At 59.9% G+C, this 19,913-nt stretch overlaps 1 protein-coding gene across 3 annotated transcripts; it reads right to left on the bottom strand.

Annotated features, from left to right (window-relative positions):
* Window positions 1-279: 279 nt before the first annotated feature.
* On the bottom strand, window positions 280-18,816 carry LHX4 (LIM homeobox 4). 3 transcript variants are annotated; one of them, XM_056356358.1, is made up of 6 exons: window positions 18,679-18,816; window positions 7,972-8,143; window positions 4,371-4,573; window positions 4,021-4,175; window positions 3,212-3,383; window positions 280-3,121 (listed from the first exon to the last, which is right to left on the bottom strand). In XM_056356358.1, the coding sequence occupies exons 2-6, from the start codon at window positions 8,034-8,036 to the stop codon at window positions 2,724-2,726; spliced, it is 993 nt and encodes a 330-aa protein (XP_056212333.1). In that variant the 5' UTR covers window positions 8,037-8,143; window positions 18,679-18,816; the 3' UTR covers window positions 280-2,723. The 3 variants fall into 3 exon arrangements, with proteins under 3 accessions (XP_056212333.1, XP_056212332.1, XP_056212331.1); XM_056356357.1 differs by lacking the exon at window positions 18,679-18,816 and adding an exon at window positions 15,014-15,275 and having other exon boundaries at window positions 280-3,118; XM_056356356.1 differs by lacking the exon at window positions 18,679-18,816 and adding an exon at window positions 15,014-15,275.
* Between the last annotated feature and the right edge of the window lie 1,097 nt (window positions 18,817-19,913).

The raw sequence follows: 19,913 nt of genomic DNA on the forward strand, positions 1-19,913 counted from the left end.
AAGCGAGGCCACCCTTGTGCAGTGCCATAATGCACAGCCACCGCCTGGCTTGATGGACAGGCTGGGTAATAAAAAAAATCTCTCTTAAAACAGGGATGGAAAGCGCTGCCCATGCTTTCAGAGAGCACGTTGGGGGCTGAGCGCTCAGCCCTGGAGATGTTTATAGCACTTTAGGTCCGTTTGTGAGGTTGGAGCCTTTCCAAAAAAAAAAAAATATATAGCGGGGGGGGGGGGGGGGGAGGAGAGAAAGACATATATTATTGTTTATAATCTGCTTTATTCAGCCAAACCTTTCCCCAGCAGCCTTGCGGATTGCTGTTTAAATCCCTTAGTGCCTTTAACTACCGATACAGAAAGTGGTTAATGTGCATTCGCCCTAAGCTTGGCATCTACTCCAGGAAATCACTTTAATTGAGAAGCATTAAATGTTAAAATGATTAAAATACAGAAAGCCAACACACCGGTGCCTGTGGAGGGGCTCAGACCCCCGCCCCGGCATGGCTCTGCCATCTCACCTGTGCCCGCCGAGTGCTGTGGTGGTACAGCCGGGCGACAGCGGTGGGCACGCTGCGGGCATCGTGGGGTGCCACGTGGCAGGGCTGGAGCTGCCCACCCCAAACCCACCCACCTCTCCATGCCCACATAAAGCCAGGGAACGATGGCCATGTCGCTGGCCATGTCGCTTGTCTCATTCCAGGGATGCCAGCTCCTCCATCCAGACAAGACCCAGGGATCCAACACCAAAGAGCCGATGGTGCCGGGGCAGGTGATGCTGCTGGTGGCTGCTGCCCTCCCATAGAGGAAGAAAATCCCAAAGACAGCAGCTGCTAAAGAGCATCCCGAGTTTATTTGACATTGCTTTCCCTCGAGGCAGAGGGGGTGACCGTACACATCTCATGCCAACACACCGGAGGCAGGGTACAAAAGCAACGCCCTGGGTGCGAATTTGGGGGAGTTTGGGGCGTCCTTTCTCCCCAAAGACAGGGCAATAAATAAGGTTTCATTCTTTGAAATTTTTTATTATTATTATTATTATTATTATTTTTGTTGGGTTTTGTTTTTTTTTTCCCCCCAGGAAACAAGACTTTCACTTTCTGGTACTGTACAAAATTTACACAGCAAGGGGAGGGGGCGTTTGGCCTTGTCAAAGGGGGGTGGAGAGCAGTGGGCATGGCTGCCCCCGTCCCCCTCCCCACCAGCCGTCCACGCTGCCCGGCGAGGCCGGGGGCTTGGCACAAAGCAGCACCCAAGGTTGCAGGGGTGGGGGTGGGGGGAGGCACATGGGTGCAGCTGGGGCGACTCCTGCAGCACCAACACACCCAGCTGGGGGGGGCGGGGAGGGACAGGGACATACCAGTGATGTGCTTTCTTGTGTGGCATAATTTTTTTTCATTTTTCTTCTTTTTTTCCCTTTGCTTTCAGAGCCCCCCCGGCCTCTGGCAGCAGCTGGCTAACTGGATCTGCCCGCAGCCCTTCCTGAAGGGCAGGCGGGATCATCAGCATCACCCCAGAGCTGGGGGGAATGGCAGGGACCCCATGGCCAGGGCATCCCTGTGGGCCTGGGGCAGAGCCCGGCACACCGGGCAGCAAGCATGGAGCTGGGTTTTATCCATTGGGCTGAATGCTTCAGCCTGGCAAGGCTGGGGGTGTGGGGGAGCTGGGCAGGTGGGTGTCACAAGCCCAGGGATGTAGGTTTTGAGGAAGGGGCTGGAGGCTGGTGCCAAAACCACCTGGGTCCTCCCCAGCTGCCTGCACCCACCTTTGGTCCTGTCAGCCCCACAGCCCTGAAGGAGGTGGGTAGCCTATTCCATGGGGGTCTTACACCCCGACACCGTCCGCTCCCCACCGCGTGGGTACTCCTGCAGCTGATGAAACGCTCTTTTTCCCTCTTTTGGGGGGAATTTTTTGCAATACCCTCAGATCAAACATTCCCCACCTCTCCTGCCCCCCCTTCCCCAGCACCTGCAGCGGCTGCCATCCACGTGCCAGCCCCGAGCATCCCAGCCCAGCCCAGCCATTGGGCACCCTGGGCTGGATCGAGGCTTTTTTTCTTCTTTAATTCCTCCCCGACACATGACCAAGGTAAAACCAACAGTGATGCATCGTAAGCGCGCCCGTGCACCCAGTGATAAATCGCGGCCCCACAGCCACCGCACGACGGCTCTGCTCCCACCAGGCCAGGAGCGGGCGGCATCGCCCCCGGGCAGCGGGGCAGTGGCCCTGCCCGGACAGGTCCCCAGCCTCGCCAAAATAAATGCTTCTACAATATAGACTTTTTCTTTCTGCTGAGGCTCCAGGCAGCGCCGAGTCATTTCAACTCCATATCGAAAAATAACTCTTGAAAATAGCAGCGGTGCTCAGCAGGAGGGGTGCGGGGCTGGCACGGGCACCGGGATGGACGCTGCCATCCTTGATTGTCCTTCCCTCTCGCCAGCCCACACCGTTACCAGCGCTGCACCGTGCCCCAGCCCTGCGCCGGGGTCCTCGCCGTGCATCCCGTGCGCCAACACCTCTCTTGTGCTTACACCCAAAGGCATCTGTGCCCCCCGCCCCAAGCACAGCCACCCCCGGCCATCGCCGATGCCGCCCCCCCTCCCTCCAGCCCTCCAGGGCCCATTCCCATGGGAAATCCTGGAAAGGTCAACCAGCGGCGGGTACCCTCAGTGCTGAGCTTGCAGGCTGGGGAGGGAGCGAGGGGGGCCGGGGCAGGGGGCGAGCGGCGCTTAGAAAGGGGGGTGATCCATGTCGTCCAGCCAGGAGGCCGGGCTGGTGGGAAAGTCTGGGTACCCGACGCTGCTCCCCGTGGAGATGTCGGAGGTGGGGCCCCCCCCGGCCATGGCCCGCAGCGTCTGACTCACCCCCTGCGCCCCGTGGGCCACCAGCCCCAGGCTGCCGTCCATGGCGTAGTCCAGCCCGTTGAGCAAGGGCGGGTGGGACGGCAGGGAGGAGATGGAGGACGGCGACTGGGGGAGGCCGTAGGGACTGCCGTCCCGCAAGTCCTGGTACGACTGTCCCGTCCCCTCCATGGAGAAGCCGCCGTTCAGCAACTGTCCGCCCGCCACGTCCCCCACGGTGCCATATACCCTGTTGGTGTGGCCCAGCTCGGAGAGGATCTGGTCTTCTGCCGGGGAGAGGAGGGAGAGCAGAGGAGGGGGGTCAGCGCAGGGGGGAGCCCTGCAGCCCCCCCGCCCCCCACCAGCACCCTGCTCACCGCGGAAGCTGAGCTCGCTGTCACTGACGCCGCAGTCCTCGGCCGAGCTCTCCTTCTCCAGCTTGCCGCCCCCGCGGCTCCGCTTGACGCTCTTGTAGAACTGCCCCCAGCGATGCCGCCCCGCGTCCTTCTTCAGCCGCTTCTCCTTGGCCCGCCGGTTCTGGAACCACACCTGAGGCGGGGAATGGGGACATGGATGGCACCCTGGCTCCTCTGCATGCCAGCACCCCTGCAACCTCGCATACCAGCACCCATGCCTCCCAGTATGCCAGCGTGCCAGCACCCTGGCATCCCTCCAACCCAGCATGCCAGCACCCATGCAACCCAGCACCTCTGCAACCCGGCATGCCAACACCTCTGCAACCCAGCTCCCACACACCCATGCAACCCAGCACGCCAGCACCCCTGCATCCTGGCACGCCAGCACCCCTGCAGTGCCTCATGCCAACACCCCTGCAAACCAGCATGCCAGCACCTGTGCAACCCAACTCCTACACACGCATGCAGCCCAGCACCCCGGCAACCCAGCACCCCTACACCCCAGCAGGCCAGCACCCCGGCAGCCCAGCAGCCCAGCATGCCTGAATCCCTGCAACTCTGCATGCCAGCTCCCACACACCCCTGCAAGCCAGCAGCCCAGCAGCCCTGCAACCCAGCTCCCCGACACCCATGCCACCCCAACACCCCAGCACCTCTGCATCCCCTGAAGACTGGCACCCCCTGCAACCCAGCACTCAGACACCCCAGCGGGACCCCTGCGTCCCCCTTCGCTAGGGGCAAGGTGGAGAGGGGCACCCCCACGGCCTCACCTGCACCACCCTCATGTCAAGCCCAGTCTCGGAGGAGAGCTGCTCCCGCACATGCCGGGCGGGCTTGGGGGAGTTCTTGTAGGCGTTCTTCAGTGTCTCCAGCTGCTTGGCCGTGATGGTGGTCCGGGGCCGCTTAGCACCTGCCTCGGAGTCATCTGCAAGCCAAGAAGCTGGTACCAGCCCTGACTGCAGCAGCATGAGCAGCCCCACACCTCCAGCCCACACTGCTGGGGAAAAGCTCCCCAGAACTGGCTGCCTCAGAGCCCGCAACAACACCTTCCAGCAGTGACACGAACCATGGCCACCCCTCGGTGTGATGTCCCACCTCGTAGCCCTTTCAGGGTGCCTACCGTTCTGCTTGGCAGTCTCGTAGTCCTCCTTGCAGACCAGCCGCCCGTCCTCCATCAGGTAGAACTCGTCGCCAGTGGCCAGCTGCCGGCTGCAGATGATGCAGGCGAAGCAGTGGAGGTGGTAGACGAAGTCCTGGGCTTTGCGGACCACCTGGGTGGGGGGGATGCCCTGCTGGCACGCCGTGCATTTGGTCCCGAAACGTCTGCAAGGAGAAGTGGGTGACCCTAAGTCGCTCGGCAAGGTGGGCTTCGCCAGAGATGGGATGGGGACCAGGAGACAGGGCAGAGTTTAAACCAGCAATCAACCTAATTATGCATGACACTTCACACGGCAGGGGTTTATCTTCTTCAGTGTGAAAGACCAGCCTAATGGAGCTGAGGAAGGTTTGATTTTAATGGTTCTTTTAACTAATGCTTATAGGCTGCCTGATTTTCCCCTGCAAGGACAGTACATATTTCATCCACATTAATACCAAATAAATTAATTACGCCGCCCCGCTAGCATGATGAATCCCAGATTAATGCAGAATGATGGGGCTCTTACACCATAATGACAGCCCGATGGGTGCATTGGGTGTGCTGGCTTGGGGTAGGCGTGGGGCCAAGCAAGTCCGCCAACACGGCTGCAAGGAGCGTGCAAGAAGTGTGCAAGGAGCGTGCAAGAAGTGTGCAAGGAGTGTGGAAGCAGCACACAAGCAGCCATGCAAGAATGGGATAAGAACGTGGAAGGAGCAAGCAAGAATGGTGCAAGAAGCTTGCAAGGAGCATGTAAGTATGGTGCAAGAAGCGTGGGAGAAGCATGCAAGGACCACGTAAGAATGGTGCGGGAAGTGTGCAAGGAGTGTGCAAGAGGAGTGGAAGAAGCATGCAAGGAGCGTGCAAGGAGCATGCATCTCGCCCAGCAGCCCCCGCGGATGGCAGGCACTCTGCTGCAGAGAGCCTGGGGTGCCTGCCGCTGTGGGTGCACCCCAAGCTGGGTGCCTGCGTGGGTGCAGCCGTGCCCTGGTGGGGGGCGGTTGCCCCTGTAGCCATGAAGGCTGACACCCAGGTGACACCCAGTGTAAACTGAACTAACAGCACGTGGGTGACACGTGCCACGAGGGGGTGGCAGCACGAGAGAAAGTCAAAAACGAGTGGACATCCCACTGGTGGTTCCAGCAGCAGATGCTGTGGGCTTTGGGGCTGGCAGGGGAAAGATCCCCCCCACCTCCCGCTGGCACCACAAGGGCTCTCCTGGGTCTCCCCTGCTCCCCCCAGCTCCCTCAAACACCTCATCAGTGGGGCACTGGGACCCCACGGAGCCACCCAGGTGTTGCAGCAGCAGCTCAGGCAGCAAAGCTATCAGGATAAATTTGTCCCCTACACCTTGAACAGACCCATCTGCTTCAAAGGAGGTGGCCCAGCAAAACCCAAGCCCTTTGGTTCCCTGCCCCAAAAGGGGCAGGCAGTGGCATTTGGGGGTGCCCAGGGGGTACAGCCACCCTGGGCACCTCTCGCTGCCCCCCTTGAGTGTTAAACATCCCCCATCATGTAAAATCACCCCCCCGAGCCCCACAGCTGCCCGTGCCCTCATGCCGTCCAGAATGCCAGGGCACAGCCACCAAAGCACGTCACTCAGGTGTCACTCAGGGACGGGTGGCAGGCACCCCGGAATGCGTGGCACCAGCGTGATTTCAGCAGCTGTCCAAAGTGGTGTTGGAAGCAGAAGGCAAGGAGGGAAATCCTTTTTTTTTTTCTTGTTTTCTGGGCTTCTATCCTAAAGGGAGAGTCCCTGGACATCTGCTGGGGAGACCTCAGCTCTCCTGGAGTCAGCTGGGAGGGAGGGATGGGAGAGGGAGAGAGGGAGGGATGAAGGGATTGAGGGAGGGATGAAGGGATTGAGGGGACAGAGGGAGGGAAGAAGGGGTGAAGGTATGTACAGAAGGAAGGATAGGACAGACAGAAAACACCTTTCTGTGCCCAAGGCTGAGACAGTGCACTCTGATACCCCCATTCTCCCTCTGCCCATCCACCCCCACCTCACCCAGCACTCCTAAAGCCATGTTAACACACATCCCCCAGCATCCCGGAATATTTCCACACCAGCTGGGAATAGCCAGAACCAGGACAGAGCTGCCTGCAGCTGAGGACCAGGAACTACGATTTGGGGGAGGAAAATAAAGATAAAAAATAAAAAAACCTGGTCTTTTCAGAAGCAGCTCCTGCATTGCAAACCTGCCTCTGAAGTTGGTCTTAAATCCTCATGTCTCCCACAGGTTGCCTACCCCAAAATCAATGAGCGGTTGAAAGAAAGGTGAGGTGAGCGCCTGAGCGAGCGCTGAGATGCTATTGATTGGCACCAAATAATCCAGGCAGGACCTCATCTAAGAAAGTCGCTGATCTTTCAACTCTAATTAACATTGATTACCCGCACCTTTTGGGCGACTATTTAAATGACTTGGAGATTAATAGGCTGGAAAATATCAGAACTGAAGTGTTATTACTCAGGCTGTAAGCGGCTGCTTTGATGGCCGCACGCTCCCCAGCTGGGGAGGAGGAATTCAAGCTGCATCCTTGGCCCTGATGGCTGGGGGTGGGGGTGGGGAGAGTGGCACGTAGGAGGCCTGACAGCCCAGGGATGGGCAGGCAGGGAAAGCCTTGCCCAGGGTTTTGCACCGGGTGTAATGGCCATCAGTTGGTTAAGCCAGCTGGCCGGCAGCGGGGAATGATGTGGAGAGCCAGCACAGCTGGGAAAAAGCAGATGATGGTGCGGGGAGGTGGCCCCTGTCCCTGAGGTGCTGCAGCTGCTGTTCACCAGGGCCCTGGCACCTGCACCCGGGCAGCAAAAGGCACCTGCTGGCCAGGATCGGGCCCCCTCCCCGCAGCGGGGGCAAAGACAGCGTTTCACCACCGGCAGAGCTGTGCCCAGCCCTGCTGCAACACCCCCTGCCATCCCCTGGGAAAACTCCCAGGTTTTGCCAGCAGCCAGGGACCAGGGCATCCCTGCTGAAAAGGCCGTTTTTAATGGGAAACAGGTTGTCCTGTCCCACGGGAGCAGGGAAATGCCGAGGCTGGGCAATCGCACAGCTCGGAGGCAGCTGCCAAAGAAATCAAATGAGGTTTTCACGCTACTGGGAGCAAAAAAAGGATTAAAAAAAAAAAAAAGGAAAAGAAAAGAAAAGAAAAGAGAAGAAAAAAAAAAAGGTAAAAAGATGAAGGGAGAGAAGCAGCATCAGCAAACCCCCGGCGCGGGCAGGAGCAGGCAGCGCTGCCGCTGCCTTGTGCGGGTTTCTCCTGCCCTCTAGCTCCGAGCAGAGCCGGGCACTGCCGAGCCACCGCAGCTTGCCACCCCACGGGGCTGGAAACCCGCACAGGGAGGGACAGGGGCATCAGGGAGATGTGGGGCTCTCAGAAGGTTAAAGCCCAACAAACAGCATCCAGCCTGCGGCAGCTATAAAGCACCAACATTCCAGTTATTTCCATAAGAACGACAAGAAAAACCTCAAAAAATTTATAAATTTAGATTTTGGGGAAATTCTACTTCAAAATAGGTTGTGTCTGTCTGCTGCTGGTGGGTGGGAGATGCTGCTTTCGGGGGGCTGTGCCCCCAAGTGGTACTCACTTGAAGAAGTCCTCCTTGCAGTAGACGCTGCCGGCCCGGGAGAAGCAGCGGTCGGCCAGCTGCATCTGGCAGTCGGCACACTTGAGGCAGGAGCTGTGCCAGTGCCTGTCCAGGACCTTGAGGATGAACTTGTCCAGGATGTGCTGGTTGCAGCCGGCGCACTGGGGGATCTCTGGGCAGGGGGAGAGAAGAGCAGCGTCAGCCCCCTCGGTGCTCCCAGCCAGCCGGCATGGCTAGCAAAGCCCTGCGCTGGCACATGCCGGTGCTTTGCAGGGTGATGAGCTGCCACCCCTCACCTCGCCGGTGTCCCGGCACACCTTCCTTTGCAAACCTTTGCCAAAATCCTCTGGGATAGCAAAGCCACGGCCCCACCAGGCAGAGACACACACACATGGTGCTTTTTTCCTTCTGCACCCCATTTTTCAGGCTCTGTCTTGCTCCCCTGCCACCCATTTCCCTGCCTGCCTCTCACTCCCTCTGGGCTGGCATCCCCCAGCCCAGCCCCCCACCAGGGACACGGCTTGTTGCTCCCCGCAGCCACCCCTTTCCCCCGAGGCCAGGCTGCCGTGGTGACCCAGGGGTTCAACCAGGGGGTCTCTGCCATGACCCAGGGGTGCAGGCCACCAGCCACCTCCACCCCACCCGCAGAGGCAAGGCCAACGTCTCTTCCCCTCCGCTCCCACTGCACCCCAAGGACCACGAGCCACCCGTGCCGGCCACGCTGCTCCCCCCCCAGCAGCCTGCAGTGCCCCTCGCCCTGCAGTGCCAGGGCACCGGGGGACTTTGCATCCCCACGGTCCAACATGCCTTTGGATCCCAGTTTTCCTGTGACAGGGGTAGAGGGTTTCTGCCTGCTTTCTCCCATCCAGCCAGGGTGTTTACAGACCCCTGCCGCTGGAAAAGGCTGGAAAACATGGGCTGAAGCAAGGCCATGCTGGACCACAGCACCAGTAACTGGGGACAGCAGGTCCAGCCCCATCCAGCTCCCTACAGCACCCACACTGTGGGAGGATGCTTGGAGGAGGAAGGCTTTTCCTAAGGCAAGGTGTATATACCCAGCCACCCAGGCTCTGCCTATAGATGGACAGCTTCTATAGATCTGGAGAGCTGGATATTTATCTCCCTCTCTACCTGCCCGTAGTTGAGAATAAACAGGAGGTGCTGTAAAAGTCTGCAGGAGAAGATTGCCCGGTAAAAGCCAGGCACAGAATGCTGACACGCATGCATGAAAGCAGATTGATTTTGGGGGGGAACCCCCCCACCGTGCCCGGAGCTAGAGCCTAAGAGCAGGAGAGATGTTTATGTATAAGGGCTGCCTCCCTCCTGCCAGAGAGCGGCTGACAGTAAATACCGGGGGGTGGGGGGGGGTGGGGGGGGTGGCGAGGGGGAGGCGGGATATTTTTTTTTATGGCTGCTACAAGTGCTGGGGAGGCTCGGGGGACTCTGCTGTCCCCAGCCGAAGTGGCCGAGCAGGGTGGCTCCTTACTGACCCGCGGGAAGCTGATCCCCGCGCCCAGGGGCTCCCAGCGCCGGCGGCCAGGGGAGGGGGACGGGGGGGGGATAGCCCCCTGGCCGGGCACGGCGTGGGCAGGGGGCTCGGCAGCGGGGCACTGCACCCGGGGCACAGGGAAGGAGACTGGGAAAGGGGGGAAAGCGGGGGGAGAGGGAAAAGGAATGAAATTAATCAAGGGAGGAGAAGGGGAAAGGGAAAAAAAGGAAAGAAGGGGTGGGGGGGAGAGGAAAGAAGGGAGAAGGGGAAAGAAAAAAGGGGAGAGGAAAGAAGGGGGAGGAAAGAGCAGGAAGAGGAAAGAAAGGGAAAAGAGGAAAGAAAGCAGGAGAAAAAAGGGGAATGAAAGGAGGGGGGAAAGAAGCAAGAAAGGGGGGAAAAGGGAAGAAGGGGGAAAAGAGGCAAGCAGGGGAAAAAATAGGAAAGAGGAAGAGGAAAGAAGGGGAAGAAGAGGAAAGAAGGGGAGGAAAAGAGAAAAGAAAGAAGGGGAAAAGAGAGGCAAGAAAGGAGGGAAAAGAGGAAAGAAAGGAAGGGAAAAAAGAGGCAAGAAAAGAGAGGGGGAAGAGGCAAGAAAGAAGGGAAAAAAGAGGCAAGAAAGGAGGGAAAAATAGGAAAAAAGGAGAAGAGGAAAGAAGGGGAGGAAAAGAGAAAAGAAAGGAGGGTAAAAGAGAGGCAAGAAAGGAGGGAAAAGAGGAAAGAAAGGAGGAGAAAAAGAGGCAAGAAAAGGGGGGGAGAGGCAAGAAAGAAGGGAAAAAAGAGGCAAGAAAGGTGGGGAAAAAGGAAAGAAAGGAGGGAGAGAAGAAAGAAGGGGAAGAAGAAAGACAAGGGGGGGAAAGAGGAAAGAAAGAGGGGGGGAAAGGAGGGAAACAGCACGGGAGAAAATTGTTACAGCCTCGAATAACATTATTTATAAATACTTTGGGGTACTGACACGTATCTCCAGTGAAGGCAGCTTATTTTATCATTCACAAGGTTAGATAGTTACAATCCCAGTGCCCTTCAGCCCATATTTATTGCTGGCATTTAAGCCTGTGTCGCATTAACAACAGTAGAATAAATTTAAAAATAAAAAATAAAAAAAAATTATCTACAGCTTCCATAGGTCCCTCTTCTCCTTCTTGCTCTGAAAATACCTGGCTGCTTCGCCCCCAGCATGCTGCTAGGAGCGGCACCAGGGCTGCAGGTGGGCAGCAGCCACATTTTCCGTATTTCATTTGTTAAACCTGTTTCGGAGCGATGTGGAAGCCGCTGGCACAGAGGATGGCACGCAGCAGAGCATCAGCCGCGGGAGAAGGTACATTCGGTGGCATTGCAGAGTAAATATTTCTTATTTATTTCATAAACACGTATGCACGCTTGTGAAACATGTTTTATATATAAATGGTTATTTATAGAAACGTGTGGATGCATATACATCTACATACACATACTCGCGTGTATATGTGCGTATATACACACACCCACAAGCTAACAAACAGCTTTTTCCTTCCCAAAAGCTTAATTTCGGCAAGCAAACAACTGCAGCAGATAATACAATATTTTCCCCCACGTTTCCAGAGAAAAATGTGTGTGGGGTTTTTTTAACAAGAGACATATTTTTTGCATTCGATCTGTCCCTAGATGTACGGCACCAACCAAATGCACACAGGTTTGTGTGTGCACGCAGCGATGGGCAGAACTCGCACCCGTTTGGCTGCTTTCCCCTGTGCATTGACAATAATAATAACAATAACAATAATAATAATAATAATAATAATAATAATAATAGGGGGAGCTGCTGGGGTACCAGGAGGTGTCCCAGCCAACCCACTGGTTTGCTCAGTGCATGTAGAAAAAAAATATCTAAAATACAGCCCCTGCGCTCTGCTTTGTGCTTTGCAACGGAGGCGGCTGCGCCGGGGCCAGCGCAGCGCTGCCTCCCTGCCTGCCGAAAGCCTTCCATTTATTTTACTTGTTTTAACTAAATTATTTGCTATAATAGGAATAATGTTAATGGCGTTATATGTTGCGTTGGTGCCTTTGCCCAACAGCAGCTCAGGGCTGGCTCTGCGTGCAGGGCGCTTTGATAGATGCTCCGACAGGCAGACCTACATAGGGGACAGCCCCACGGCCCCCTCCTCTCCACCCCGGGGACATGGGGACCACCCCAGGGATGCAGCAGCCAGCCCTAGTGCAAACCGCTGCCGGGGCGGCGGGCGGGTGAGGCTGGGGGTGTCGTGTCCCCCCCAGGGCGATGTGCCGGGGAGGAGGACGCGCAGCCAGTGTGCATCCCTGCATCCCGCCGGCGGCTGCCCGGGCAGGATTTGGCCGTATCCCATTCAAAGCCGTTGCCAGATCTGCAATCCCCCTACAGCTTCAAGCAGCCCCCCACGCTCCGGGGCAGCCGAGCGATGGCCCGACACGGTGCGCCGGGATCCGACCCCCGCCTGCAGCGCGGCCGCCGGTGCCATGATATATTAGCGACGGGTCCAGCCTTCCATCCCTATCCCTCCCCGACGAAAAAAGAAAGAAATAACGATGGAAACGAAACAAACTGGCGGGTGGCCTCAGAAATCCCTCTGAAATCCCAAAAACCTCGGAAGCCGAGGGGGGAGGCGGTGCCGGGGCAGCGGCCGGGGAGGATGCGCAGCGCCGGCTCCGCACCACCCCGGGCACCGGCTGGCGAGCTGCCCCTTCTCTGGGGTTTGGGGTGCGTTGGAGTGTGTTTTATTTTTCCTTTTCTTTTAAGGGGAAGGGATCGTCACCCGCGGAAACGAAGGTGCTGCAGAATCGGTACCGCGGCAAATGCCGGTGGGAAACCGGAGCACAAAGGCGGTCCCGGTCCGGCGGTCCCGGAGCCTGCACCAAACATCCACGGAAAGCACCAGGTCGGGGACTCCCCAAAAAGACTTTCTTGGGGGGAGGAAACCTCATTCCTTTACATGCAAAAAAACCCTCCGATTCATTTCTCTGCAGCGCGCAAACGACTTTCCCAGCGGCGATTAATCAACTCCCCCCCCAGCCCGTTGGCCAGAGGCTGGCGGCACCCGGGCACGATTCCCACAGGCTTTGGCAGAAGTTTTTGCTTCGGTGAGATTTGCAAAACAATATTCATAAATAATATTGGGAATTATATTTTTAACAATTCCGCCTGCAAGGCTGAGCAGTAGCGAGGTTTGCCCTGGGAGGCGGGGGGGGGGGAGGGGGAGGCTCGGCTCCCCAAAACCTTGCTGAGGAGGATGCTGTAAGAAACAGTCGCTGCTAATAAATAAACAAAATAATGAAGCTGGGCAGTGGTTAAATAGCGAGGAAAACCAGCGATTTAATAGCGATTAGATATGAAAATGTCACGTATTTTCATGGCGCACACGATGAAATACCGAGGTGCTGCTGGGGGTGGGGGTGGGGGGGTAACCCCGGCGCAGGCAGCGGGGCTGCATTCCCTGGGGAAGGTGTTCCCTGCCCGGGGCCAAGACCCCCTGGCCCGGAGGGGGCCGAACACACGTGTAAGGGTGCAGGATGAGGCCTCAGGCGCGTAACGCGGAGCCGGGAGCCGGCCGCGGGCGCTGGAGCTGCCCGGCGGCTGCGGAGCCCTGGAAACTTTTCCAGCAGCCCCCTCCCCGACATGTTTTGGTCCTGCCATTAATTTTGAAGCTTAAATAAATAATAAGAATCGGATCTGGTTGGATTGTTTCCTGGTAATTACGGATATGGGGTGCAGAAACGGCAATGTCACGGGCAGGGGGGCTTGGTGGCACCCGCGGGGGCCAAAGCAGGGGGCTTTGCTGGGGCGATTGCTGCTCCAGGGTGGTCGAGGCACCTGTTTTCTCCTTAAATCAGTGGGGCTGCGGGGCACCCTGCGGCTGGGAATCGGGGCCGTTATCCGGTGGCAGGGGGACGGTGGGGACCCGGCCGTGGGACAGACCCGGGCTGTCCCCGCACCGGCTCCGTGCTCCTGACGGGGAGGTCTCTTCCCCTCTGCTGCGGTGAAATCCGGTTAAACGTGGCTGCCCGCACCACCCCCCCCCCCGCGGCCTGGCAACGGGGGATAACGGGGGCGACCCCCCCGCGGCGAGGCAGGACCGGCCGCTCCCCCGGGCAGCAGCGGGCCGGGGCACCGGCTTCACCCCCCGTGGAAATACCCACGGAAAACGAATTACAGCCGCCGGGGGGGGGGGCGGGGGCCGGTGCGGGGCACGAAACGGCGGGGGAGGCTCTGGGGGGCAGCGGCAAGCGGCGGGGCGCAGCCCGGACCGCAGCGGGCAGGTGGTCGGGATGCGCACGCCCCTGCCCGACCCCTGTGTGTCCCCCGAAATGCGGCCGGACCCCCCGGCACAGCTGTCCGCCCCCAATTGGCTCGGACCCGGCTGGCCCCCCCCGTGCCGCCGGGACCCCTTGTCCTCAACTTTGCCGGTGCCTGGGGCGGGGGGGGGCAGAGCATCCCCTGGCTGCCCCCGCTCCGGCCCCTCGGGGACACCCCGGTTCTCGGGAGCCGTTTGCAAACGGGGAGAAAGAATAATAACAATAAATAATAAAAATAAATAATAATAATAAATAATAACAACAACACCCGCGCATCCCGCGCCGCCGCCGCCCACCCGAGCAGCCCCGGGGCCGGGCCGGGAGCGCCCCGGGGCCCGGCCGCCCCCGCACCGGCTCCACGCGTCTATAGGGGTGGGGGTGCCCACGGGCTCCCCCCGCCCAGGGCTCGGCCCTATAGAAAGGAGGAAGCCACCGGCCCCTATGGCTGACAGCCGGCTGCCGGCGCGTGCGTCCCGCAGAAACACGCGAGGGTCCATACACCCGTGGGATCCATACACACACACCCCCCGCGTAAGTGGGTACATACACCTCCCAGACACGCTTATACACCCCCCCCGCAGCGCCCGCGACCATGTGCCTTCACACGAACACGCTACCTGTAGCTACAGGGCATATATGCGCACGTATAGATTATATAGGTGGGTTTTGGCTAGACGCAGACACGGCGGCATCGCTCCACGGGCCGCGCGGAGCCGAGCCGGGCCGGGCTCGCCGTCCCACTAAGGCGCCCGCACACCCGCGGGTCCCTTTCCACCGCTCGTGAGGCGCTGCCTGTCGCGATAAACGATATAAGCGGGGAGTCGTGCGCTGCGGGCCGGGGGTGCGCGGGGGCGGGCGGGTGCCGGGGCCCCACACCGGCACACACACACGCATGTACACTTGCACATGCATTTGCACACACGCAGCCGGCGGCCGCCCTCCCCGTCGGAGCCGGGCCCGCACGGCTCCGCACGGCTCCGGCCGCTGCCCGCCCGCCCACGGGGCACCGCTCTGCCTTCCGCACGCTCCGAATTTTTACGTCTATTAACAATTAATCAATTAACACTGCTACACGGCGGGGGGGGGGGGGCGGGGAGCAAAGGGGAGGAAAAAACCACCCCGGGGGCGGGAGCGGGAAGCACCTGCCCAGCCCGCAGGGCGCTGCCCCGCCGGCTCCTGCCCGCCTTGCCCCGCCGGCCTGGGGCCGCCTTTGCGGCAGGGAGCGAAGGAGGGAGAAGAGAAAAGCGTCCTTACGTTGCACCGGCACACCGAGGATCTCGGGAAGCCCCTTGACAGCCCCTTCGGCAGCGAGCGCGGAGCTTTGCATCATTTTATTGGCCCGGGGGCGGCGGACGGGAGAGAAGAGGGGAGGGAGAGATGCGGCCCGGGCCGGCGGAGCCCCGCGGCGGGAGGCAGCGCCGTGTCCCGCGGGCGGTGCCGGTGCCGGTGCCGGTGCCGGCCCGGGCGCGGCGCCGCAGCTGTGCCCGCCAGCGCCGCCCGCCTCCCATTCATTCACCCTGCGGGGAGCGCGCCTGACGTCACCGCCCGCAGGGGGGCGGGGGCGGGCCGGGCCACTGGAGGCCAATCGCCGCCCGCCCCAGGCTGGAGGGGGCGGGGTCTTCCGACGAAGGGGCGGGGACTGTGGGGCGGGGGCGGGGCCTGCGGGAAGGGGTGGGAGTTAGGGGCGCCCTGCGGCCGCCAGCGCACCGCGGCCGAGCTCGGCTTCGAGCGGTTGGCGCTGTCGCGACAGAGTGCTGTCGTGACCGGGAGCGCTGTCCGATGCCAGGAAGCTCTGTTCGACGGTACCATTGGTGGTAGAGAACCAAGAGCCAAAGCCCCCGTCCCCGCTAGCGGGACTCAGGGACCTTCTCCCGCTCCTGCACACCGCCCCAGCCCTGTCCCACCTGCCGCGGGGATGGGGCTCAGCCCGGCAGGCACCCTCCCCGGCGGACATCGGCGTCACCATCCCCTCACCGCCACGCCAACGTGACTTATTTCCCGGCAGCTGGTAAACCCCCGTGGGCAGCCCCGGTGCCAGGCACAACAGCAACAAGCTGTGCTTCGACAGGGTACTGTCACGCACCCACGCCCCAGGGCCCATCCCAACAGCAGGTCCCCCGGGACACCTCTGGGCACAGAGGGAGCTGACCCAGCTCCGCAGTGCCACAGCACACTGAGCCCCACAACCCTGCTTGCTGCTGCGGCACGAGGGCGGCAATGCCAAAGTCCCGGGGCAAAGAGCTTGGTGTGACTACGGCTTCCAGAAGGATCCCTGTCGGGCTTTGCCGAGGGAAAACCCTGGAGCAGCCCAGCTTGTGGCACCAGGGTGAGACCGATGTGTCGAGAGGTGGCAGTACCTGGCAGTGCCCAGCAGCAAAGGGCCAAGCAGAGAAGCTCGCTGAAATGCAGCTGAGGTCAGCCAGAGCAGGTGCCTTGAGCGTCGCCCTTCCTGACGCTTGCCGCATCACCGGCTTGGGGACAACAGTGCCGAAAGGCCCCGATGCACTGTGACATCCCACTCCGCCTGGCTAAGGGGTGCTTAGAGCACTGAGCCTGCCCCAGCAGGGTGACACCTCCAAGGGGGTGCACATGGCAGTGCGGGGAGGGGAGGATGCTTGCCCAGCCACCTTCTGCTCACGTGTGCCCTTTCAGTACCTTTGTTTCTAAGCTGAAATGCAAACTAGGGAGAGGCTTTTCCACCCGAAAAAAAATGAACTGGCACCTCAGGAAATGGGGGGGGGGGGGGGGGGGGATGAACATGCCAGCAATTGGAAAAAAAGTGTTGTTTAAAAATAAAATAAAACTTAAGAAATGTATTAAGCCCGATGGTTCCTTAGGAAAAAAAATAGTTTTTCAACGAGATGCTAGTTTTTAACCCCAAAGCTTCATTTTACGAGCAAAACCCTGGCCAGCTTGTCTCACACCACTGGGCAGAGACCAGGGTGCGCTCATTGCAGGAGTGAGCCCCCGCCCACCATCCCCACAGTCCACGGAGCCCCTAAATCAGCTTCCCACCATGGAGGAGGTGAATACCATCCCCTTCCACCCATCCCACCCCATCCCATCCCTTCCCCTTCTCCCCTAAATTAAGTGCTGGCTCTTAAGTGCATTAAGCACCTCCTGGGCCCCACCGCCCCTGGCCACCTGCGCTCTGCAGCCCCCTGGGGCAGAGGCTGCTGTCCCCCCCCCCCCCCCCGCACTGTCCCCAGCCAGCCGGCACTGCAGGAGCGTGGCTCCCAGCACACAGCAAGGCAGGTCCCTAAGGCAGATTTACGGGAGAAGTTTAGCCGGACATGTGGACAGGCAGACAGACGGACGCTGCCCCGTGGCCTCCCTGTCCCACCGCTTTGTTTTTCCCAACCTATTTCCCTAATTATTCCACCGCTGCTGGAAGTCGTCTCCGTCCCCCACTCTCCGGCTCGCTCTGATTTATCTCTCAGCCGGGATAACAGCTCCCCCCACCCCCTTCTCCTCAGGGAATTCAATTTTCATTCATTTTTCTGCTTTGCCAGATTGATCCAGCCCCCTCTGCCCTGCTCCTCGTGGCAGCCGTGAGCGGGCAAAGGGAGCCGCGCAGCACCGAGCCTTCACCTCGGGGGAGCATCATGCGGCCGGGGGCTGCCACCACCAGTGTCCATGAAAAAACCCAATCCACCGACACCTTCCTCCCTGCTCGCTCTCAGCTCACCACATCTTCCCAGTAGAGCTTTCATCCTTTTCTCCCCTTGTAGTATTGCTTTGTCGCCCCCCCCCCCCCCTTCCTAGTGTCCATCTGTTCCTCGTGTTGGTGTTTTTTTGGTCTCTTTGGGGTTTTTAGGTTACTTTTTGGGGTTTTTTTGTCTCTTTTGGATTTGCTTTCCTCCCATTATCCTGGCATGTCAGGGCGAGAGCGTGGTGGAGGTGGGCATGAGCTGCTGGCCAGCAAACCCCCTTTGTGCCACCCAAGGTGCTGTCGGGTCCTGCTGGTGCCTGAGGGGGGGGGGGGGGGGGGGGAGCTATATGTGATGGGTGGGAATTGCCATCCTCCAGGCTTTCTCCTCCTCCCAAAGCTAAAACAGAGCTGAGAGTCTGTGGTGACCAGCCTGCAGAAGGGTGAATGTCATGATTTTCGTCAGGTTGTATTTCTGGGGCAGTTTGAGGGGGGCTCCGGCCCCACACAGATGCCCCTGTTCCCTCCTTGGCATTGCCTGAACCCCCTCCAGCCCTGCAGCTGGATGAACACGAGCAGCGTGTCACAAAACCCGCAGGTGAGCAGGAATGGTGTTCCCACACCTTCCTTGCCGGTATTAATTAAACAATTAAAAAGCAGGCAAACCCCAGAGCCTTTGCTGAGCTGCAGACCCAGCCCCCCCTTGTGTGCCCCATCCCCAGACACGCAGGGTTTGGGGCTGGTTTGGGCAGCGTGTCACCGAAGGAGCCATCAGTGCCTTGTTCTCAGGTGACAAAGGGGTGTTCCAAGGCAGAATTGGGGTAGGGGGGCTGTAGGGAGACCCCATGTCTGGCCCATGCTTGGGGGCATGTGAGCACAGCCGTGTCCCCCATCAGTAAAGCCCGAGTGGGCTTGGAGGTGCTGGGGGAGCTCAGCCAACAGCAAGGCTCTGTGCCACCTGTGCAGTGAGTTTGCCAGGTCTCAGCCCAGCTCCCAGAGTCCCCTCGTGTGACAAAACCAGCTCCCCCAGCCCCAGGTGGGGACATCCCTATGGGGCCAAAGCTGCCACAACCACCCTTCAGCGGGGGCCACTTCACCTCTGGGCAGCACCAGCTGCAGCATGCTGAGCCCCTGTGTGCACAGCATGCCAGTAGCACACCCCCCCCCCCCCCGCCCCCCACTTCTTAATTACCCCAATAATTAGTCATGAGCCTATCCACATACACCCCTATGGCCTGGAGCGAGAAGCCAGCAAGACCCGGGTACTCACCAGCGGCCAGAGAAATCCTCTCCCCTCGCAGGCACTGTCAAACAGGGCATTGCTAATTGTAATGGAAAATTAATCGACGTTAAGCAGACCCCCGTGATTTTATGGCCCGAGCGCTGGTGGAGGGGGGATGCCGTGGCGAAAGGCTCTCGCCTGCGCTGAGGTGGGAAAGGGAAGAGGGGCACGGCGGGAGGGGTGGGAAGGTGGCTGGGTGTGCGGGGGCCGGCCGCCGGCCTTGCGGAAAATTAAATTGCACTTGAGGATAAATTGTATTAGGGAATAGCGGCCAGCTCGCGCCAGCCTGTGGCCATTTGGGTAATTAGCCCCGGGGACACCCTGGGAAGGGGTAACCCCCATTGGGAACGGCACCTCGGGGGGCTTGGAGTGGGCTCTAACCCACCCAGAAGAGCCCGTCCCACCCATGAGCGTGGCCGTGGATGCCCTCCCTGTGGCAGGGCTTGGGTGGGGGGCCTGCCCCCAAGTCACCATCCCAGGGGGGGCGGTGTGGGGGACAACCCCCCGGGCAGCACCGAGCCCTGCAGCAGCCCCCTGCCCACACTGCTGCCTGCCGTGGTCACTTGTGCCCCGCATTGGGGTTCCCCAGGTGCCGGCGGGGGGGATACCCCAGTGCCACAGCCCAGGAGAGCCAGGGCTGGGGGGATTGGGACGGCACCAAACAGGATTACGGAAAGTCTATTTACTGTACTCTCTTTTTTCCTGCGTGCACTGCAGCTTTAGGCTGCGGGCCCGTCGGGGATGCTAATCTGGGCAGCCCTGCCCGCTGCTGCCTGCTAACCCCCTTCCGGCAGCTCCCACCCCCCAGCACTAATCCCCCCCTCCTGCTGCATCCCCTGCAATGCACCCCACTAATACACCCCCCAACCTGGGCTTCAACAGCCCCACCGAGACGTTCTGGGGCCAGGGGTAACCGCGGGCAGCCCCCCATCGCCAGCCCTGGGTGCCACGCAGGGGAGCAGCTGGTGGGGAGGGGGTGCAAGGGGGGTTATTGATGTTGGGGATAAACCCCCCAGGGAAATCAAGGAGGAGGCAGCAGGGCTGCAGCAGTGAGACCTTCCCCATCCATCACCCAGCGGCGGGCAGGAGCGGCACGCAGCTGGGGGGAGGCAGCCCCCCGCCACGCTGGGATGAGGCCACCAAGGACCCGGTTAAGTGACATGTCCAAGGCCAAGTGGGCCAGAGGTGGCAGGGCAGGGGTACCTGCCCTTCGTCCTGTGGAG

This window comes from Falco biarmicus, chromosome 11 (genome assembly GCF_023638135.1).
Source record: "Falco biarmicus isolate bFalBia1 chromosome 11, bFalBia1.pri, whole genome shotgun sequence".
Classification (NCBI taxonomy): Eukaryota; Metazoa; Chordata; class Aves; order Falconiformes; family Falconidae; genus Falco; species Falco biarmicus.

What these genes read in the sequence shown, in the direction of transcription:
- LHX4 (XM_056356356.1), bottom strand. Translation starts at nt 15,089, where the DNA reads ATGATGCAAAGCTCCGCGCTCGCTGCCGAAGGGGCTGTCAAGGGGCTT. An exon ending in CCTCGGTGTGCCGGTGCAAC is followed by an intron (nt 8,144 to 15,013) that starts GTAAGGACGCTT and finishes CCCCCTGCCCAG; the next exon opens with AGATCCCCCAGTGCGCCGGC. An exon ending in TTGACATGAGGGTGGTGCAG is followed by an intron (nt 3,384 to 4,020) that starts GTGAGGCCGTGG and finishes TCCCCGCCTCAG; the next exon opens with GTGTGGTTCCAGAACCGGCG.